The sequence below is a fragment of the Lasioglossum baleicum genome, chromosome 10 (genome assembly GCF_051020765.1).
Source record: "Lasioglossum baleicum chromosome 10, iyLasBale1, whole genome shotgun sequence".
Taxonomy (NCBI): Eukaryota; Metazoa; Arthropoda; class Insecta; order Hymenoptera; family Halictidae; genus Lasioglossum; species Lasioglossum baleicum.
In genome coordinates, this window is record NC_134938.1 from 12,877,007 (window position 1) to 12,901,077 (window position 24,071).

General features: G+C 40.1%; 2 protein-coding genes across 2 annotated transcripts; both read right to left on the reverse strand.

Annotated features, from left to right (window-relative positions):
* Positions 1-1,024: 1,024 nt before the first annotated feature.
* Positions 1,025-6,363, reverse strand: LOC143213020 (uncharacterized). The gene is made up of 3 exons (XM_076432453.1): positions 6,218-6,363; positions 3,754-3,829; positions 1,025-2,419 (listed from the first exon to the last, which is right to left on the reverse strand). Exons 1-3 carry the CDS (start codon positions 6,227-6,229, stop codon positions 1,989-1,991), a joined length of 519 nt encoding a protein of 172 aa, XP_076288568.1. The 5' UTR covers positions 6,230-6,363; the 3' UTR covers positions 1,025-1,988.
* A 5,254-nt stretch (positions 6,364-11,617) lies between these two features.
* Positions 11,618-20,814, reverse strand: LOC143212631 (uncharacterized). Its single transcript, XM_076431597.1, has 6 exons — positions 20,655-20,814; positions 17,047-17,176; positions 16,688-16,969; positions 14,233-14,533; positions 13,868-14,134; positions 11,618-13,066 (listed from the first exon to the last, which is right to left on the reverse strand). Exons 1-6 carry the CDS (start codon positions 20,664-20,666, stop codon positions 12,409-12,411), a joined length of 1,650 nt encoding a protein of 549 aa, XP_076287712.1. The 5' UTR covers positions 20,667-20,814; the 3' UTR covers positions 11,618-12,408.
* Between the last annotated feature and the right edge of the window lie 3,257 nt (positions 20,815-24,071).

Sequence of the window (24,071 nt, forward strand, 5' to 3'; positions counted from 1 at the left end):
TTGACGTAATACCGGGCTGCCCCGAACCCCTTCGTGGCGGATGGATCGATCCGCTATCTGTGCAGTTATCGCGGGCCGTGTCCGTAAATTGTTTTCGTTTTTACTGGAGCTGTGCGTGAACCTGAAAATGTCGGGCCAAGAATTCTTTCGGGATCGGGCGGGTTCCGAATCTGGAAATACGCGTTTCGGATCTCGAAAATTTGGAAATTGCTGATGAAGCGAAATACTTTCGGGTCCTGGTCGGTCCGACTCGTCCCGAAGAAAATTTTTAACTTCTTTTTACTTAATTCTTGACGAGAATATTCTAAAAATGCTATAAAGAGATGTTAAAACTTGGTGGGTCCCTACAGTAAAGTTTAACATTGCAAACGGCTTACGAAAAATTACAAATCGCGGCTAAATTTCGCCCACAAATTTTTAAAAATTCTATTTGAAAAAGCTGAAAATTTTTGCGATAAATAAAGATCAATCGACTCCATTCGAAACACCGTATGACCTTCTGATGATCTGACACCATATGACACCGGATAAACAGCTAATAAAAATTTTCTACCGAATTTGCAACCAACTGGAGCGAAATAGAAATTAATTTTCTTTCTTAATATGTTTAACAGGTTGAAGATAATAAAACAGTATTTCTAAATTCTAATGTTTTCACTATTCACAAAATTGAAAGAACGCGAGAGGGGCGAGAAAAAACAATAAACTAATTTTTGTAATAAATGTATAAAATCCATTTCACCGAAAAATTTTTAAAAATTCTATTTGAAAAAGCTGAAAATTTTTGCGATAAATAAAGATCAATCGATTCCATTTGAAACACCGTATGACCTTCTGATGATCTCCATAATGACGTCTGATAAACAGCTTAGAATAATTTTCTATCTGATTTGCAACCAACTGGAGCGAAATAGAAATTAATTTTCTGTCTTAATTTGTTTAACAGGTCGAAGATAATAAAACAGTATTTTCAAATTCTAATGTTTTCACCGTTCCATTAATAACGTCTACGAAAAGCAGTTAATATGGTTGGACGTTTATATTCGCAAAGTATTTAATAAAGTACAATAATATCGACATACAAGGGTACACGTTTAAAACCGTACACGCCTACGATCAACTATCGGCTAATAAATAATACTATAAATAACACCCTTAGATTATTCGATATACATACACCTATACGATATCCCAGCTATAATAAATTTCTAAAGCAAAAGGGTCTTCCATTAAGAGGTGTCATTTTCGATTTGTGAAGATTGAAGTTGTCACTCTTCGACAGGTGGTTAGTAAAATCGTAAAAAATCGTTAAAAAATTGTTAATAGTAAAACTACAGCGTTCTTTATCAATTAAAGCAGCACTTCTTAATGGAAGACCCTGTACAATGGTAAAATAAATGAATTTCGCTACTGCCAATATCGCTCATTCGAATCGAACGCGGTTCTGTGTGAAATATCATGACTAAACTGCGGATTTTAAATAAAAAGGAATAATAAACTGCGGATCTTTATGCAAAATACAATTTTTATACGTCAACTGCAAGCTATATATACGATCTAAGTAAAAATTGATTTTCCTCATTAACCCCTTGCCCTGTGATTTATTTTACGGTCTCAGTGATTAGAAATTTTCTTGTAATTCGCAATTTCCTAAAAAAGGAGAAAATTTTAGAATTTAAAGTTTAATTTTAAAATTAATTCTAAATTAATTTTAATTTAAATTCAAAGTAAAATTTTAAAATTAATAACATACATATTTACTGGAATATTCTGAATCTTCATCACGAGTCTGACACGATATTAGGGCAAGGGTTTCATGATTTTAATATGTTAAAAATAGTGTATCAGCATTGTTAAACTCTTTTAATGTTTTTCCTGTTTTGAATTACACCTACTCATTTCTGTCATAAATGCATCAAATCTGCGGTCTAGTCATGACCATATGGATGACAATGGGAAAATCTACGTTCCGCTATGTAAAATCGAGATTAATTGGTCAAGCTTTTCTGGTACTGCAACAGTTGTTGCACGTGGGGCGGCAACTTGGAGGAGTACTGCGGTTGTTGCGGTGCATTGTAGTTAGGTCTTATGGGTTGCTGGGGATAATTAACGGGTTGCTGGGGATAATTAACGGGTTGGGGGGGACGGTATTGTGGCTGCTGGGGGATGATCGGTTTCTTGTAGTTCGCCTGCTGGCCGGCATTCCCGTGCGTGACTTGCGGCCGGTACTGGGAGACCTGCGCCTGATTTACATACTGCGGCTTAATTGGCTGAGACGGTCCCAACTTCGGGATTGGCTGGGGCGGGATATTGACCAGAGAAGGACGCGCGTGTTGAGCTTGCAGCAGTTGCTGGATGTGACCCGTGCCCTGATTCAACGGGGCGTAGTTCTGATGCTGCCTTTTCTCCCGAAGGTGAGCTACAAATTACAGAATTTTCATACTGGGAAACGTTGCACAGAGTGTATCGAAATTATATGTACACTGGTGGATAAAATGGTAAAGTATACATATACAGGGTGTCCCAGACCACCCGTACCATCCATTTATAATCTGGAAAATAGGTTATTTTCAAAAATTCAAAGTGTTTCTTTTATAAATCAGATTCGCTCTATCAAATGGTGATATTTTTAATTTTCTGTTTCGGCCGGAAATAGGTGATTGAGACCGGAAGTTACATTTTTCAAATAGAACATGGTATTTTTTTATTACGGATTCGGATTCTATGCGAAAAAACAAGAAACTTTTGTCTGAAACATTTTTTCAGAAAATGTCATTTTATGTTTTTCAAAATGAGTCTTTGCACAATAATGTTTTCACTATCTGCTCTTGGCATAACCCAGAAAGATGACAGAAAGATGGCAAAAGTTCATCGAACAAAGTGGAAAATATTTTATTGATTAAAGCTCATTGGTTGAATAAAAAAATTGGGCTATATGACACAGATAATGAAAACATTATTTCGCCAAGACTCATTTGGAAGGTTACATAAAGGACATAAAATGAAATTTCTTGAAAAAATGTTTCAGACAAAAGTTTCTTGTTTTATTGCATAGAATCCGAATCCGTAATAAAAAATACCATGTTCTATTTGAAAAATGTAACTTCCGGTCTCAGTCACCTATTTCCGGCCGAAGCCGGAAGCTAAAAATATCACCATTTGATAGAGCGCATCTGATTTATAAAAGAAACACTTTGAATTTTTGAAAATAATCTATTTTCGAGATTATAAATGGGTGGTACGGGTGGTCTGGGACACCCTGTATTTTAAATTTTCATTGAGAACCCAAATAAAAAAGTTTTAAAAGACACCTTTTTTATTTTTGCATGCAACCTTGTAAATTATACTTTTTGAAAAATCTTCTTTTGCACATCAGTTTGTAAACTAATGCTTCTAATTGATTATAAAAGATCAGATAGTTTAGTACAATTATAAAAAAGTTATTTATTAAGTTATTTACAAATGAATGTTCATTGCTGAAAACCTTGAGGTGCCTTATCATTTTGACCACCAGTTAGATTCTACACCCTCAGTTTGGTGCAAATCGATCCAAGAAAGACGCCGCAAAAAGAAAGAAGACGTAATAAAAAAAACTTGTCGACGTTTTGACCTTGAAATCAATTTTGCCGCAGCTTGCTTACTTCGATCTCCACCAAACTGAGGGTGTAGAAAGGAGTCTATTCTTTCACTTTACATCGTGTAGAACCATCCTCGAAGTTAACAAATTATTTCTTAATATAAAATGCAGTTTACCAAGACTCGCGTGTCGTGGATCTTCTCCTAAGGGATCGCCAGCCGCGAAAACAGGTAACACAGCCAATATTAAGATCTAGAATTGAAAACAGTTGATTAATAAAAAGTATTGAGCAGCCGTTACAAAATATTGGGTTGAAAAGAAAGTAATTTCGGTATTTTAAGGTGGAATAAAAGCAAATTTTTCTACTCAAGCAATAAACTTCAACCAGCAAAATATTTTCCATCTTTTTCGAGGATCTTTTGCCATTCTTCTGGTAGCTTTATAATTCCGTACTCATGAAACTCAAAATTTTCCCAAAATTGGGTTCTATTTCGCCTTAAAATTTTGAAATTACTTTCTTATAACCCAATAGTGAGGGGCATCTCGAAGATCCGGGAACATTTCACGTATTCCATTTCCCTACATCCAACCGATGCAACGCGACCCACTTTATTCTCATTTCACCTTTCCTCGGCGGCGCGATTCGTGCATCGTTTATGTAGAATTGTGTGTCACGAATGAACGCGCGTTGGGCTCTCCGGACATTTTTATACGTTGTTAAAATCGACTCGGATCGAGAAAGTCGGACAACGTTTGTGTATTAGCGATCTCTTTACTATGCACGTTCGTGCATTCGCACGCGTTTAGTTCCCGCGAAGCGAATGGATGAAAGCACTCGAACACCTTTCAAATGCCAAAGCGATTTTACACTGCTGATAAGAGGTAGAAATTTTCCGCGTAACGATGTAGGCCAAAACTAGTCGATTCCTGTCGATTCCGGTCACTATGTTACTGGTTTTTCGTTGGTGGATTCGTCGAGGACTTTTGAAGGTCAACTTTGGTTTCTTTAATAGAAACGTATATTTTTTTTATGCACCAATCGATGCAGTCAATCGACATACCTATTTATGACGAAAAATTGTTAGTTTAGCAGTTATTTTAATTTACAGAAAAAATCAATGATTATAATTCTGAATTCTCGAAACTATTTCTTATGTTGTATCCACACTTTATTTTATGATAGTGCAAACAGCTTACAAAAATTTACAGAAATCACGACTTCGCTTTAGAGAAAATATAAATAGATGTTAAAACTTGTTGGGTCCCTACAGTAAAGTTTAACATTGCAAACGGCTTACGAAAATTCACAAATCACAGATAAATTTCACCGAACAATTTTTTTAAATCCTATTAGATAAAGTTAAAAATTTTTGCGATAGATAAAAATCAATCGATTCCATTTGAAACACCTTGTGACCTCCTGATGACCTGACACCATATGACGCCTGATAAAAACAGCTAATAAAATTTTCTACCGGATTTGCAACTAACTGGAGCGAAATAGAAATTAATTTTATGCCATAATTTGTTTAACCGGTCCAAGATACTAAAACAGTATTTTTATATTCTAATGTTTTCACTATTCACAAAATTAGAAGAACGGAAAAGGGGCGAGAAAAAACAATAGATCCATTTTTATGATAAAAGTATAAAATCAATTTCACACAAAAATTTTTAAAATTCTATTAGAAGAAGCTAAAACTATTTCGCGATAAGTTCTAATGTTTTCACCGTTCCATTAATAATGTGTGCCTACTGCGCGAGTCAAAATTGGAAGGACAAGAAAGGGGCGAGAAAGAACAATAGACTCATTTTTGTGATAAATGTATAAAATCAATTTCACCCAAAAATTTTTAAAAATTCTATTAAAAAAGCTGAAAATTTTTGCGATAAATAAAGATCAAAGGATTCCATTTGAAGCACCGTATGACCTTCTGATGACCTGACACTATATGACGCTTAATAAACAGCTAATAAAAATTTTCTACCAAATTTGCAACCAACTGGAGCGAAATAGAAATGAATTTTTTCTCTTAATCTGTTTAACAGGTTGACGATAATAAAACAGTATTTTTAAATTCTAATGTTTTCACTGTTCCATTAATAATGTGTACCTACTGTGCGCGAATCAAAATTGGAAGGACGAGAAGCAACAATAGACTCATTTTTGTGATAAATGTACAAAATCAATCAAAATTGGAAGGACGAGATACAATAGACTCATTTTTGTAATAAATGTATAAAATCAATCAAAATTGGAAGGACGATAAAGGGGCGAGAGAAAACAATAGAGCCATTTTTGTAACAAATGTACAAAATCAGTCTAATGTTTACCTACTGCGCGAGTCAAAATTGGAAGGACGAGAAGAAACAAATAGACTCATTTTTGTGATAAATGTATAAAATGAGTCAAAATTGGAAGGACGAGAAAGGGGCGAGAAAAAACAATAGACTCATTTTTGTGATAAATGTATAAAATGAGTCAAAATTGGAAGGACGAGAAAGGGGCGAGAAAAAACAATAGACTCATTTTTGTGATAAATGTATAAAATCAGTCTAATAATGTCTACCTACTGCGCGAGTCAAAATTGGAAGGACGAGAAAGGGGCGAGTAGAAACAATAGATCGGTAAGTACTCACGAGGAACTGCATGGCGAAGGTGTAGGTGATTTCTAGATGGTAGCTGGACGAAACTGGCGGCCGCGTCGCGACGCACTTCTATATGGACGAGCGTATGTAGGGTAAATGGTCCGGCCAACCACTAACTTTCACGGTTGGTCGATTTCGACTGATCTTTTTTCCTTCGATCGTACAGGTACCCCGTTCGATCGTCACGTAACGCACTTGCCCCGTATGCACGGAATGCAATGTTTCAATTTCTATTAGCCAGGAAGTGTTTCGGCTGGTTGTGCTAGAAAATCGGAGGCCGCGACGACTCCACTCGATACCACGGCTAACTTAACATAGCAATTATCGGTCAACGGGTTTCGGCGGCAGCACCCAGGTGCTGTTGGCTTTGGGTCCGCTCGTATCGCAAATATTTCAACCCTGTTGAGGCTATTAGGTTGTTGCATATGAAATGTCCGATCTTTAGCAATGACATTAAAGAAACGCAATTTTGTACCCAATGTATTCTATCTACAAAAGTTTTTTATTTCTATTTTGGTAAAAATACGATATTATGGTCATTCGCGTTTTTCATTTACAAGATTGTCATCTTGATTTTGTAGTTCCTTTTTACCATCAACGACTAGTGAGTTAATTAATCGCCACATTTTCACCAAAAATCGCATAAAAATTCATTTTTCCAGACATATACAAGGAATGCGCGACAGTCGCGTCGGTTCACGTCGAAATAAACTTTATTTAAAAGTAAAATTATACAATAAATATAAAACTATAAAAATAACAGGCACTTGGTTGCCTTATAAAAATGACAAGAATTAATTTATAATTTAATAAAGATATTTGTTAAATCATTTCTTATGAAAGCGTCATTATAATTTCATTAATTGTGAAATAAAAAGAATCTAGAACCGGTCGTTGTACGATTTAATGTCAAGAATTAGCTTTGTACCTTAATGTTTTATACATAATAAACCTATTGACTGTAACAGCATTTCTTGATCGAAACGTTTTGGAAGAGTCGAATTCTAAAATCGGACATTTCATATGCAACAACCTAATATTTACCTAATATTATTCAATTTCTCAACAACTGAATTTCATCTACTCAATTTTTCTATAAACGCATAAAGATCCGCAATCTAATTATGAGACTGGCTGTATTTCATATTCCGTGACACGATCGTGCAGGTTATCATAATCTAGATATGGGCGAGAAAGTTGCAAGTAAAATGTAAAAGACAGTTTTTTACCGATTGCTCTTGACACGTGGACTGGAGGACATAATTATACGTTCGCGGTTCACGTGTTTTATATTACTTCTTGCGGTGCATTACGAAATCCATATTATGCCATAACGGACTATAGTCAAAACCCTTCCCCCACTACATGTCCATGGCAGAGTTGGGTAAACATTTAATTAACGATTGACGAATAAATTTCTACTTGAATCGTTAATCGCGCAAATTTAGTCGTTCATTGCGGTTAACGACTTAATCGAATAATTGATTAATAGACTGCGGATCTTTATGCACAATAAAAAATGTTTGCATTGATTGCAGAACACAGGAGTGAAATAAATAAAAATTGTATTCTCCTTTTAATTATCCTATTAAGCTGAAACTAATACGTTGATATCCTTAAATATTTTTAAGATGTCCGTTGCTTTAAATTGTACGTGTCCATTTTTGTAATAAATGCATAAAATCCGCAGTCTATTGATTAATGATTAACTGCTGAAATTTCGAAATGAAATACGGAATCAAAACTGTATGCATACTGAAAAAAATGTAAACTGAGTTTTTGTCGAGATATATTTCTGTCAATTCTACAGCTCCGCTCTCTGTCTCTCTATCTCCCTCTTTATTACAATTTATGGATAAACCGTGTGGCGATTAACTTCAACAATCGATTAAATCAGTCTCCGATTTTTCGACGATTTCTTTTTTTAATCAACGATTGACGATTAACTTCATCAATCGATTGAATCAATCGTCCATTTCCCAATGATTACCTTTTTTGATCGTACACATTAGTCAATCAATCTTGGTTAAAATTTTAATTGATAGATGCCCAACTCCGATCCACGGGTAGTGCGTTTACAAAAATGTGTTACTCGGCAGACGTTCCGACAAGCGTAATTTTGTTCAGCACGTTTCAGACTATTAATTTAAATGATTCGATGCAGTAAATTTGTAACCGTTCAACGAACTCTCCTAACGAAGTCGTTGTTACGCAGCGCGGCGTGCAAAAACCAGAACGGCTTTTCCCGACCGCGTATTATATCAGAGGCCGATTCCAGTTACGTGAAAATGAACTTTTCCATTTAAGAGCACTGCCTGTGACGACTAATTAAAATAATAGATGATAATTGGACTGAGGACCTTAATAATGAAGCTGGAACTGTTACACTGACGTCTTTAAATAGTTTCAATCTATGCCCGCTACTTTAAATTGTACGTAGAAATTTTTGTCAGAAATCATTATCATTAACTTCAAAACGATTCGAATGTTTAAAACATAATTGTAAACCATGAGCATTATTACATTCGAAAAAAAACGAATGATACACGGACACCGTAGGATCTGCGAAGAACGATTATCTTCATCCAGAGTTGGGCATTAATCAATTAAGATTTTAACCAAGATCATTGATTAATGTGTACGATTAAAAAAGACAATCATTGAAAAATGAACGATTGATCCAATCGATTGATGAAGTTAATCGTCAATCGTTGATTAAAAAAAGAAATCATCGAGAAATCGGAGACTGACTTAATCGATTGTTGAAGTTAGTAAATTGGGCGAATTGTCTGTTTGTTTTCTGCGTTTTCGTTATATAGACTGAATTTAATGGGCGGCGGATGTACAATCGTTGGGATTGAATGCACCAATATTCCATTGTTGTTGGTAACTGTTCATACAACCGCAACATCAGATCTTCGTAAATGTCGGACACGAGAACTCAACTTGCTTACAATTACTCGGATACAACATATACGCGCGTAACACAATTACCGGATATAATTACCAAACTATCGACTTTACGGAGTTATTGCATCCCGTAGTTCAAAGTGTCATTTTAATCATGATAATGTCACAAAAAATTTATTAAGAATAAGTAAAAATAAAGAATTTCCGTTCCCTGCGATTCTTCAAATTTTGTGGATACGAAATTGGTATATGATACCATTATGATAAATATTTAGTATGTATTAGAAAGAAATGCAGGATTTTTGTTTGTTTGTTTTAATTGCAATATTATACCAATAAATATTTAGCTTAATTTAATGAGTTATATAATTATACTTTTTGTGATATTTATATAATTATATAATTTTTGATATTTCGTTTTATTCAAATTTTTATTAAATTATTTGGGTTTTATATCAGGATGTCAAGCGGCTCGAAATATCAACGAGGTATGGGGCGACGAAAGTGTCAACGAATGCACAGCTTTATAATTTTAAATAATATTAAATTCTCTGTAAAATATTAATTTTAATACTATTCCCCTCAATAATGTTAAAATCAATTCTCATAATAATTTAATGTTACTATTAAACAATATTAAATTTTCTATAAAAATAATTTTCATATTGTTGTTTTTATTAAAACAATTTTAATAAAATTTTAATAATAAAAAAAATTTTAAAACAATTTTAGTAAAATTGTTTTTTATGTGAGTTATAACACTTTAAAAATTTTCTTTACAACCTAATAATTGATTCGATACCAACCAGAGTTGGTCAAAAATTGTATTTAAATAAAAATTTCGAATAAAGTGGGTTTAAAACCCACTTGGAAAAATCCACTTCATACGAAATTTTTATTCAAATACAATTTTTGCCCAACTCTGATACCAACACATTTAATAATGTAAACAATATTTTGAATAATAGTACAGCAATTTTCAGTGGCGCCTCTCAGAGTCACAATTCGAGTGATAAGGGTTAAAAAATTGATGGGAAGAAAAAGTTGAAAATTCGACTGTAAGCGGTCGCGAAGGAAAGGACGGTGTCTCGAGTAACTCGATAAGGAAAATCCAGTCGATCGTGGCGAAAATCGATATCGATAAATATAAATCACGAGTCAATGCCTATACGCGGCTGAACACGTATTTCCAGTCACGTAACGGTACGGCCGATCGTTTCAGGAAGCATATAATGCGAGTGCGGTCACTTCCGTATTCCTAACCAGATGGCATTAGTACTTTGCTCGAACAGCACCGTTTTAATCGAACCAGTTCATACATAGTCTATGAGTAACGCTCCATGACGTGTGCATATACACGCATCTCGTTCGTAAATTGTTAATCGATCGCGATCGACTCCGTAATTTTGCACAACCGTTTAATTAACCGAAAAGTAATTCTATGCATTAATTAATATAGGCTTACAATGTCGGCGAAACGGTCATACTTTTCATAACATTTTTTAACGGTACGGTCGTTCGAACAATTAAGCCAGCTTTCCGAACTATTAAATCGTCTCGACGATTAACTCGTCGTTACGTGGGAGAAAAGTTGATTAGGGAAAAAGTGGACCGAGTCTGTAATTGGACGAATGATGCGCAACGAAGCGCGACCGAGCGCAGTTTCTTTAATGGTCCGAGGTCACGCGCGCTACTCAAGCTATCCGCATGATCACATTAATCGCGTTTAGTAGTTCTTAATAATCTGCCAACTCGTTCGCATTTCACTCGAAGAAAGGCAACGGTATGAAATCCACATACTTGCCACATTTCCAGCGGCGGATGTAGGCGTGGGTCTTGTGGGCCTTGGGCCCCGTTCAGTCAATGGGCCCATTTCGGGGTCAAAGAAATAATAACCATTTAAATTAAAAACTTACGAAGAATAAATAGTACAAAAACTTTTGTTATTGTGTGTGTATGGAATGTAGGTTAATTGGATAGGGCCCCGAACAGTATTAGTCTAGGGCCCGTTCAGTCAATGGGCCCACTTCGCGGTCAAAGAAACAATAACAATTTCAATTAAAAACTTACGAAAAATAAATAGTACAAATATTTTTGGTATTTGAATGTAGGTTAATTGGATAGGGCCCCGAACAGTATTAGCCTAGGGCACCGTTCAATCAGTGGGCCCCTTCGCGGTCAAAAACATAATAACAATTTAAATGAAAAACCTGCGAAAAATAAATTGTACAAAAATTTTTGCTGTTTGAATGTAGGTTAATTTAGTAGGCCCCCAAACATTGTTAGCCCAGGGCCCCTTAGAATCTGAAGAAAAAATAAATTATACAACATTTTTTGATATTTGACTGAGGTCGAGTTAATTGGGTAAACGTGTTAGTCCAAGGCCCCAAAATTAACAGCCTGCCGCTGCTCTCCTCCGCTGACTTTTCATCGACGTTCGTTTCCCTTAAATGAATAACATTTGTTGGAAATGCGTAAATATAAAACTTGTGAAACAGTGTATATTTTGATACATACAAGTCTAGAAAACTCTACTAAGACACAGACGAAACAAACGCTACCGACACGCGTCGACATAATACTCAACGAACGATATTTACTTGAATCGCGTACATCTCGATCTCCGATGCAATGCCAATAATTTCGAACGAACCACACCTTACAAAAAACATTGTCGTAACATAGAAATCACATTTACCGGGGGAGATTATAAGCGAACTTTTATACTCAAAGCTTACAGATTAAGTATTGTTATTACCGAACTATCACATGTAGTAAAAATTATCGAGAATTCTTATCTCTATTAAATTATTTAATATCCGCCGCGATGTTTCTTTTAAAACATCGATTCTACAGGGTGTTCCAAAAATGTTGTACTGCTTGAAGTGAGTGAATCCTGAGGTTATTTCCAATAACTTTTTCCTTTACGAAAATGTTCTCCGTGGCTTCGTTACGGAGATATCAACGAAAAACAGTTGGGCCTACAAGAGGGCCCACAACGCGGCGCTGTGATTGGTCCGCGTTTTTCGTTGATATCTCCTGAACCAAGCGGCGGAGAAGATTTTCGCAAAGGGAAAAGTTGCTTGAAATGGTCTCAGGAATCACATCTGTCGAGTACAACATTTTTCGGGACAACCTGTACATCTTACCAAACTGTTTGCACTCGTATCGCAGCAATACGTACTCGCAATCATTTACTCCTCGCTATACTACCGATCTACGCGATTAGATGAACATACATAACGATTAATGCGCGAACCGTCGCGTCGGTTTCAATATTGATTCTCGGTGACTGGACGTACACCACCCTGGCCGGGTTGTCCTTGTTGCGAATACTTGAGCTCGCTCTGGAACACTTGATTGTAGGCGTTCTGCTGAGGTTGATACGCGTCCGCTTGATTTTTGTAGATGTTCGGCTGACCTTGGTACGCGTTCCCTTGGTCCTGATAGGCGCCAGGTTGGTTTTGGTACGAGCCAATTTGATTTTGATATGGATTGGCAGCCTGGGTGCCTTGGTATGGGGCGTTCGGTTGACCTTGATACTGTGGCTGACCCTGGTAGGCGTGTCCTTGATACTGAGGCTGAGCAGCAGGAAGAGCCGCTGGGACTGGCGCTGGTGTCGGACTCTGGACAGGCTGAGGCACGTACGGCTTCTCAGGGCGCGTCACACCGATCAGATTCGGCAAGATGGTGTAAGGAATCTGAGCCTGGTAGTTCAACAGATCCTTCACGTAGCCTGGCAGGTTGGTCGAGTACTGCAGTCTAGGTTCTGCCGGTGGTTGCTGAGGCTGTTGTTGTCGGTGATTATACTGCGCCTGTCTTCTCTGTCTGGATTTCGGCGCGTATCGTTCCGGAGGAGTGTTCGCCACTTCCTGGAGGTGAGCACGCACCGCGTCCAACTGCTCCTTCACTGCTGCATCCGTGTTGAACCTTTAATCATCGTTTCTTGTGTTGCAGATTCGATGCTGGCCTGATAGGAGCGATAGGGATTCAGAGTGTTCTAGCTAGACCGCGGACCTTTATGCATTTGTGGGTTCTAAAAATGTTTTAAAAATGCTGGAATATAAAATTCCATAGAATTCATCACGATTTTTACCTATTACAGAACTACGAACACCGCTACCACTCGAAATAAGATTTTACGTCAGGCATGCCCAACTCGTCGCTCCAAGAGCAGCTCGTGAGCTGGTGAGCGGCGAGACCCAGCTCGGACGTATGGAAGGGAAACCCACTAAGCATGCGAGTGCAGCACAAGTCACACGCACACTGTTACGGTTCTCCTCACCCTACGGCTCACGAGCCGAGTCGAGAGCTCCCGCTTCCAAATCGTCCAGTTGTGCATGCCTGTTTTACGTGGTTCCACTTTCTTGAACCCTTTGCACTCAGAGCTACTTTAACTCGAAAATTAAACATTAGCATATTTCCATACCCAAAAATGATGTGAACATTATTTTGAATAATTATACCGCAATTTTTAGCGATGACACTGAGTGCTAAGAGTTAAAATTTGCCTACAAACATTGAAAATTGCGTGAACATCCGCAGTCTAGTTCTAACTAAGGATCACCTGGGCACTCTAGTCGAGCAAGAAAACGTCCTTGCCAATCCCTGTCAAGGTCGTGGTTACCGGAGAGATGACTCCCTCCAAAGAGGACACAATTTCGCTCGACAGAGACACTGACGTATCGTGGTGGTATTGATAAGGGGCTAACGAAGCAAAACAGAATTCACCTAAATTGCTCGGGAATTCCGTTGATGTATGGCGTCTGCTGCTGGAATTTTAGTATCTGTCGAATCTCAGGAGGCAGATTAGTGGAGTACTGAAGATGCTGTTCGGGTGGTGGCTGCCGTTGCGCCCGTCGCTTCTGCCTGGACGGAACACGTGCCTTTCCACGGGAAGGAGGACGTCTTGATTCCGGAATGTACCGTGGCTGATCGTCGGCTTGATACTGAGCCTGAGGTTGTTGTTGTTGTTGCGCCGATATGATGTTGTCGTATCTAGAAATGTTCGTACGCGTAACCGTAAATAGGTATACATATTATTTTTCTAGGAAGATCAGCGCTTCTGTCTTCCGAGTATCAACATTGAGGTTTACCTGAACGGCTCGGGGATGATGTTCAAGTAAGGCAACATCTTCTGGAAGTGAAGAAGCTGTTTGATCTCGGCTGGTGCGCTCTCGTACGGCTGCACCGGTGGCAACACAGGCTCGTGCGATTGTGCCCGCTGCCGCGGCTGTGGCTGTGGTTGCGGTTGCGCGTGTTGTTGCGGGCGAGCTCGTGCTCGTTGCCGTTGAGGAGCCCGCGGTAAGCTGGCCTGCACTTCCTCCGTATACTGGGCTTCCGGTTGCGACTGTGGTCGCACTGCTCGATCGTACGATCTCCAGTTCACTCGGTAACCTTTTCGAGGAAATTATGATGTATTGGGTAGTGCTACTCCCTAGTATGAGCCAAGAACAGGAGTGGACAGAGCCCGAGAAGTAGGACGGTGAAGAGAAATACGGATAGTGGGGCTTTGGCGGCTCATATGAGGGAAAGGAAAGGACTAAAGGAGTTCTAGACCTGTGACTTTTTTTAGTGGGTATTGGGGGCACACCGCCCAACTGGGCCTACACCGCCCAACTAGGCCCACACCGCCCAACTGGGCCCGCCGAGTACCACACAACTCTCCTGTTTTGTTTGATTGTTTTACGTCGCTTCTTCAACTGCTCTGGTTATTAAGCGACGGGACCTACAGTTTAAGGTGGGTTCCGAACCACCATCTTGGGCCCCACAGTTTAATAAATGGCACATGGAATATTTCCAGAGGTGCCGGCACGGCGCACAGTGGTCTGGAGACCCTGTTTTCGTGGCCAAAATTCAATTTTTCAACTTTAATACATTGAAAAAATTTTTTTCCTGTAAAGTAACAACCCTTTAAAAAGCTCCCAAATCCAAAATATTATTCATTTTAGATAATTCTATGATGAGATACCGCGTTCTAAAGACAAAGTCAGAAAATTCAAAGTAAAATAAGACGTTTTAGATTTCAATCATCGAATATCAGAAAATAGATTTTAATGATGGTTTTATATATGTTAGTAAGCGCATTTCAAATATTTAATCCATTTTTAAGCATTGTTCAGTCCATATACGAATAGCGTAAATTAATAGCATTTCAAACTTTGAAAAGAATTATACAAAAACGCTTTAGACCGCTAAGCATCGGATTTGTTTCATATGAAAGCTTGAACATTTACTAAGAAGATCATGTAAATTTTAATTGCAATCTCCCGCAATCTTGAACTATAAACGGATTTTAACTAATACGGGCCCGCGGTTATTCGACGCCTAGATAAGCAGTTCCATTTGAATCTTGCATAGCAGCTTGGAATTACAATGTATGTATATGTTTTCTCTGCGTTAGTCAGAGACCCCGAAAACTTCTCTCATTACTAGATTTCGTATAATTTCTATGAAGAATTCAATCTTAGCTACTTTTCCGCGATTTCTAGACAATAGTATGCATTGTGAGAATTGTTAACAAGATTTTTCAAATATTTCCGATAATCTGACAAAAAAATGTTTCCAACGAAAGTTAATCAGTATTTACTTTTCTACAAACTTCAATACAAAAAGTTAAAGAAAAATCTCTTTTTTTGATAAAAAATGAAGGTTACCTCAATGTTTTAAATGGTATGGACATGATATTTGGTCCCCTCAGGGTTTCAAATTCATTTACCAATCCTCTCCTTTTTCCACTCTCACCATCGCCTTTTCAGCGGGACCTACTGTTTATGGTGGGTTCCGAACCACCTTTTGCCAACAACACGTGAAAAACACCCCGGGTGGGTCACTTTCCGGTTTTTGACCAGACGGTCACCCATCCTAGTGCCGGTCACGTTCCACGTTGTTTAACTTCGGTGATCTAACGAGAACCGGTGCTTTCAACGGGACTACGGTTGTTGGCCCTCAATGTTTTAAATATTAACATATATTTTTTTACTTTATAATATTGTAACTGGTATCAAGACGAATCCAACGACCTATAATAATGTAACATTAAACCTTGAAATAATGCTACAATAGTTTTGGCCATAAAAAGCGAGCTACCGGACCACAGTGCGGCGGGATTCGAACCCGAGACCACGGAGTCCGCAGTCGCGCGCTCTACGCGCTCTGGAGTGTATGTAACCGTGTTTTTTCCGCACGTCTTTAAAAAACAAAAGAAAAGTTCTACCCCCTAATACACAGGTCGGCAAGAAGTGCTCTTTTCAGCTGATTTAGAACGGTGATTGCAGGACACGGGAGCCAGATAAAAATTGTACTCCTCTTTCAATTATCCTGTCAAGCTGAAACTAACACATTGATGTCCTTAAATATTTCTAGCATGTCCACTGCTTTATATTGTACGTGCCCATTTTTGTCATAAACGCATCAAATCCGCAGTCTAACTACGACCACCACAAGCAGCAAGATTCGCGGGAGAAGAGGGGTCTACGCCCTCGAAAATCAGCAAGAACGAGCACTTGTTGCCGACCTCTGACACAGAACAGAGATTCTATGGACATTTACCACTGGGATCGTCGTATTGCAGAGATTTCGCGGAATCGGACCCATCATAGGACCCCTGGATCTGACTATGTCCGTCCGAAGCTCCCTGAATGCTGAAGGCCGGAGTAGGAGGAGGTGCTGCATGGAGGTATCTGTTCGCGCCAGCATTAAAGGCGGCCTGAAGCTGGAAATTCGAGTGACCATCGCTGCCGTCGTGGACATTCGAGTGACCATCGCTGGCGCCTTGTACATTCGAGTGACCATCGGAGGCGCCCTGAATGCTGAAGCCCCCTGACGATGGGGCTGCAAAATGAGTACCGTGAAATAGCTTATCTGTCGAACTATCGACCGAGTAATTGCGGACTATATCCTCTCGTTACCTCTGTGTCCACTGTACTCGACTTTGCCACCGTCGTCCACCGATAAGCTCTCGGCAGCTCGGTTCCCATCGCTGGGTCCTTGTATTCGGAATTGTGCCACGCAGATGGGAAGCGCCACTAGCAATAGAAACTGTAAAAAAAGAATTATTTAGATAATTTGACCAGAAACTTGAGCATTCCTGTTCGGACACCATTGGTATGGTCCTCCGTAGAGTCCTGATCTAGCTCCTTGTGACTTCTGGATGTTCCCCAAAATGAAGAAAACCTCTCGGAGGACAGCGATTGCGGACGTAGAAGCAATAAAACAGAATACTTGAGCAAATGCCCGGGACCACAAGCAAAAGGGGGCCCCGAACACAAACCAAAAGATCCAAATACTACGTTTTTCTCGTCAAGTTATTTAGTTGGGGTTAGGGGCCCCGAAATTCTACTTTGCCCAAGGTCCCAACTAGTTGTAACGCGCTACTGGCTGTTCGCTATTCCTGAAGATGATGTGGCTTCTAATGGACAATACGTTGATGGGGACACCATTGATATCAACCAGGAATGGTATACTTCCACCCGCTGCAGCACAAGGTCGCATACTTTCCGGACAGACCACGTATACACGTAAAATATATCTATGTAGATCTCTAGTAGGACTCTCGATCAGGCGTTAGCATTGGGCGGAGCTATTGTGTAACCAAATAGTTACTGAAACGGTGTGCAAATATGAAATAACCCCTATCTCGAGCACTGGTAATACTGGATTTTGGTCATACCGTTACCCAACACGGTAAAACTCGATTCCCGTGCCAGCACAATTACGTACGCACATACCCTACGCTAGAATCCGATTTTGTGAAGGTATGTAGCCGTAGGGGAAAGTTGCGGCTTGAGTCTACGTATCGATTGAGTTCCTCGTATCGCGCGGTGGTAGTAGACGATTGAGAACCATGCTCGACTAGTTCACCATTATTTAAAACATTTGGAAGTCGCATGTCGGCGTGGCGCGGTCCTCGGAAGCCGGCTAACAGCTCGTTAGGTTCGACCAGTTCGACCGCGCGCGGTTAAAAATCCGATGGAAAAAGGGATGGCAGCGGGTTTCGCAACCAAGGAAACGCGAACACTTTTAATTGGGCCTGACGTTGATGGAATTCTACGTGGAGGGAGGGGCGCACCGCGACCGGCAAAAGCGGTTTCCGTAATCGGGAAAAGGTGACGCGAAGGTGCCTCCACCGTCGAGCAGGCCGGCGCATTCCAGCATCGCGGCAAGAAAAAGGAACGAGACCTATCTGGAAACCGGGACTAAGTTACCGCGGTGCAACGATCTAGCACACCGCGTCGCACGAATTACACGCTCGCTCACCGGTAGAAAGTGAAATATAAATTAGCCCGCGAGACACGCCTGCTTCGATTAGAGGGAGAAAGACATACCCACAGCGGGTACCTACAGCCTGTCTGGTAGAGGCAGCCTCACGAGAAAGAAATTCGGACACGGAGTATTAGCGCCTCGGAAATACGATTAAGAAATATAGAAGACTGCAATTTCTCTCCAACTCGCTTTGCATAGAATCGAAAGTGCCAGTCCAAGTTATTGAACCATCCGCGCTACCACTCTATCGAGGCTGCAGCTATCCTGGCGCGTCTATTCGTGTTCCCAATCTGAATTAGCTGAGACACGATAGGGTCTACGAGTTTTCTTTGTTCCTTTCGGCACAATGTTTAAATTCTCACAATGTGCTTATTTGGGTTCCTAATCAGAGCCAGCTCCCATCGCGCAATAAGATCGAACCAAAAGTGCCAGCCCAAGTTATTGAACCACCGTTGCTACCACTCTATCGAGGCTGCAGCTATCCTGGCGTGTTTATTCGTGTTCCCAATCTGAATTAACTGAGACTCAATAGGATCTACGAGTTCTCTTTGTCCCTTTCGGCACAATGTATAAATTCTACCGCGCTCATTCGAGTTCCTAATCAGAATTAGCTCCCATCGTACAATAAGATCAAAGAAAGTATCAGCCCTATCGAGACTGCAGCTATCCTGGCGTGTTTATTCGTGTTCCCAATCTTAATTAGCTGAGACACAATAGGATCTACGAGTTCTCTTTGTCCTTTTCGGCACAGTATGTAAATTCTACCGCGCTGATTCTGGTTCCTAATCAGAGTTAGCTCCCATCGCGCAATAAGCTCGAACCGAAAGTGCCAGTCCAAGTTAGCTGCAGTTCGATCCACATTAGCTGAGGCACAATAAGATCTATGAATTTTCTTTGTCCTTGCACAACCTTCCCACAATGTTTAAATCCTACCGTGCTCATTCGTGTTCCTAATCCAAGTTATCACTAACAAGGAGAAGGCACGGTCGTGGGGTCACAGATTTTCTTGAAACTTTACACACTGGTAGATTTCGTTCTCCTGTTTATGAAAATATAGCATTATAGGGTCAGATACTCAATAACTCTTGAGATATTTACAATTGAAATTTCACTACAGTTTCATATAGTTAAGTACAGTTTTGGTTGAGGATTTTGCGAATTGCCACAAACGGCGTGGTGGTAACATACTAGGTTGCCATTAGGAAGAGCCAGGGTCCGAATCCCTTGTCCTCTATTTCCTTTTTTTTCTTTTCAGTTTATCTATTAATAATATAATGCATGGTTTTCGTTATTCTTCTTTCCTTTTCAGGCACGGTTGACAAAGTTAATGTTTATTTACATATTATATTGCTTTTCAATAAAATTTTAATATTATGTTTCCTATAGATATTATGAGTGCATTTTTCATGTGTAACATCCAATCAATTAAAATAGATAAACTGAAAAAAAGGAAAACGAGGACAAGGGATTTGAACCCTAGCACTTCCTAGTAGTAACCTAATACGGTACCAATTGTAAATATTTCAATAGTTATTGAGTGTCGGATCCTATAATGCTATATTTTCATAAACAGAAGGACGAAATCTATCAGTATGTAAAGTTTCCAGAAAATCTGGGACCCGATGAGAACTCTCTTTGTCCTCTCAGCACAAGCCTCCCCAGAATGTGTTACACAATCGATCGGCGAACAAAAAGGTACAGAACAGTTCCACTCGATTATTCCGAGCACAATCGACTGTGACGTTGTGTTACATTGTCTTATCTTCGATCACAACGCATATCAATTAGCCCGAGCGTGAATAGAGTTATGCTCGTGTCGGAGCACATGTATACCGATTTCCGGAATTCGTTGCCTAAATTCTAGTGAAATAATTATTTACGGACTAATCGTAAGTTACGTAGCTCCGTTTACGTAACGCAACAATGTCACGATCAATTTACTTCCGTCGCACGTAACTCCGAGCACAGTGCCATTCAAAATCTAAGTTTTCTCTTGGGCGCATGCCTTTCCCTAATTAATTAATCCACGAAGCATCGCTAATTATCCGGTGCCGGTGAAATCCAAGAGCATACGTCACGTCTCCCGGCAATTAAGCGCACGCGATTCGTCCAGCTACCGTGATACGCTTTCGATAACCAAAACCGAGCGGTGAATCCGATACGTATCTGGGAAAATGTTCCACGAGACGAGAGATCGAACGAGAAGAAGCAGATCATGCATATTCGGTGTATCGAATGCGGAAAATTTACTTACGAGCAAATTCATGGCGAGAAAGCAGGCTGCTCTATGCGTTCAAGGGTGGAGCGTTTCTGAGGCGGCCGCGCCGTCACCGAAACAATTTTATAGCCGGCCACGTAAAAGGCGTAAAAGGCGCCGTTCGGCGACGGGGATGTGATGTGACTTCTCATGCCACCTCCACAGCCCTCCATTTTATCGGCTCGCCGGCACTGTGCCGCGGCACTGCTTCGCCAGAATCCGGCACACGGAATTTCTTCGGCTCCAGACAATTTTCGTTCTTCAAGGTCGGGGGTGTGCCAAATAAAATCCTGTCCCCTTTTGGCGAAGGGTCGTCCAGTTTCTTCCTAAAATTTTTATTTAAAAGACAGTTTTGTGCTTCATCGAATATGAATTAATTATGAAAAATTATTCCATTTTAATGGCTGCCATCACTGGCTTGGTGCTAGCCTATCCTGTCAACCTAATTTTTCAATACATTTTTGTGGATTGTTAGAGTAACAAAAAAAACTAAACATTTCTTCTACCCTAGAATGTTTTCATTCTATATAACTTTTTTATTGTATGTCCTATATGCCAGACTCCAGCACACGGAATTTCTTCGTCTCCAGACAATTTTCATTCTTCAAGGTCGGGGGTGTGCCAACTAAAATCCTGTCCCCCTCTGGCAGTGTCCACCAGTTTCTTTCTAAAATTTTTATTTAAAAAACAGTTTTGTGCTTAGAACAGTAATGAAAAATTTCCTACCGTTACACATTAAATAAATTTATTTAAAATCCGGGGCCCTATGGTATCCCGGGGCACCATGCGGCCGCTTACAAGGGAAGGACCCCAAGTGACCGACTTCGATTTTGATAACTTTTCGCGAGATCAGACTCAATAGCTTTAAAGATATAAACAATTAAAGTTTCATACCTTGTTTCATACGAATAGTATGAAACTTTAATCGTTTATATCTTTAAAACTATTGAGTAAGTACACCTCATATTTTGCATACATAATTAGGGACGCATATACCATCATCTCACAAAAAATTATCATAATCGAAGTCGGACACTTGGGGTCCTTCCCTTGTTAGTCCGTTTGCCGTTAGATCCGCGACTGTATGGCGAACTGTATAAGTGATATGTGGGTCAGAAATGACTCCGGCACAGGCCTCTTTTTAGGGTATTGGGCAAGAACATGAGTGGTGCCAGCTCGCATAATAAACTAGACGGGAGAAATGCGAAAAGCGGGGCCCCGTCTGGCCCTCCAGCGAGCCAGAAGTTGAGGGAGGAAAGGGTACAAGTCCTGGACGTGTAGTTTTTTTTAGTGGTTATTGGGAAAACCGAAGACCTGTTCCCCCGAGCAGAGTTGGGCAAAAATTTTATCCAGATAAAAATTTCGAATAAAGTGGGTTTTTTCCAAGTGCATTTTAAACCGACTTTATTCGAAATATTTATTTGTATAAAATTTTTGTCCAACTCTGCCTCTGAGTCCCACACTACCCCCCCCCCCGGAGGGGTGCGCAAACGTATTTTTTCCATACATCCTTAAATTAAAGAAAGGCCTTTTTTAGAGTGGGGGGGGATGCAGTAAGCACCCCTCCCCCTCCCGATGAAAAAAAGACCAAAAAATAAGTCCGAACCTCGATAAACAATTTGGTTCGACGGGCAATTTAAATTTTGCATGGAGATCCGCATTCTAGCGATAACAATGCAGACGGGAAAAAATGGTCGAAGAAAGATTTCCCCCTTTTAAATTGCACCTTCTTTCTTACGGGCCGGGCAGTTTCTACCGGCGCGGCGCGGCGCGCGGCGTGTCGGTACGATCGCTGTATCGAAAAAGCGACAGTACTTTTCCGAGAAATATATCATTCCGCGCCGGGGATATCGAACGAATACAGAATCCTTTTTATCCAAGCGAACAGCACGGTATTAGCGCATGGTTAAATACATGTCAGAAGGTAATTGGTACGGCACAAAGTATAACTCGATGCCAGCAGCCGTTTATCTACCTCGGTTTCTCCACTGTACGGAGCCGTGTACGATTGCATCCTCGGAAAATGTTGAAGGTATCCGCGAGGAATGCGATTCGGAGATACATACATAGGTTTCCCAAGAGAATACTATTCAAAGGTTACCGTGCGAGGGCCGCGCGCATCAGTTAATGCACCCATGCGCGTGGAACTCAAAAGAAAATAATAGAACTCGTGTGGATGACCGTAGAAAGCGTAGTTCGGACAGCGAACTACTTTCGAGAACAATAATAAAGGTTTGCAAAAATGAGGAACTTGAACTCCATGTCCCACTTTCGCGAATCGTTAGATTGTCAAATGACAAATAATGTGTTTTCTCTCGGTTACGTAACTTGTTGTTGCGGCAGGTATACAGGGTGTCCCGAAAATGTACTTCCTTGGAAAAGTTGATCGCTGGGATCATTTCAAGCAACTTTTCCCTTTGCGAAAATGTTCTCCGTGGCTCCGTTGCGAAGATATTCACGAAAATAGACGCACCAATCATAACGCGCCCATAGCAATGCCAACGCCGCGCTCTGATTGGTCCGTGCGTTTTCGTCAATAACTCTTCAAGGAAGCCACGCAGAACATTTTCGCAAAGGAAAAACTTGCTTCAAATGGCCTTGGGAATCGATTTCGAGGATGCACCACGTTTTTGGGACGCCCTGTATTATTAAATTACAGCATTTCCTAATCGTATCCAATTTATTTCTTTGCACAACGTCGTTTCTTTCGAACTATTTCATATAAAATGTTCAAGATCCAAAAAGAAAGCGCAGCGAACCCTTATGTAAGTTGGCAGGAAACAATTCATCTCGGAGAATACGCTTCTCTGTGCGATAGCGCAACCTCATTTACACGCAAACGTATATATTATATACTTGTATACGGGGAAAGAGAAGGACGAAGAGAGCGAAAGAGTTACGTTTCGCAATAGGCGGCACGATCTTCGGTTTTCTCGGCGAAGAGAGACAGCGAGCGCACGCCTAGGAATAAAGATTTTTATCTATCCACATACCACGGGTTTTCAATGGCAGTTCGGTGAACTCCGCGAAGTCTCGGTGAATTATTCGCGCGAACGAGCCACGAAGAAACGAAAGTTACATTGCGGCGCATAATCCCGATCGCCGAGAGTAACGCGAATCGATGCGGAATGCGTGAAGGCCGACAGACTAACGCGCACGTTCTTCCTTGTTCGGGGAAACGTCGCTTCCGCCAACGGGAGACCTTCGAAAATGTTCTATTTTTTCTTTTTAATCTATAACGTGAGAACTGACTTTTTGTTTAAATTTTTCCCGCCGAGAAATCGGACAGGTTACAAGCTAGAACGTTTCCTGTTTTAATTATCGCCGCCATTTTGCCAGCTGGTTCCGAATTTATACCGACCTGTAGACCTGGCCGTGTTCCCGACAAGCTATCATTAACTTTCCCAATGAATA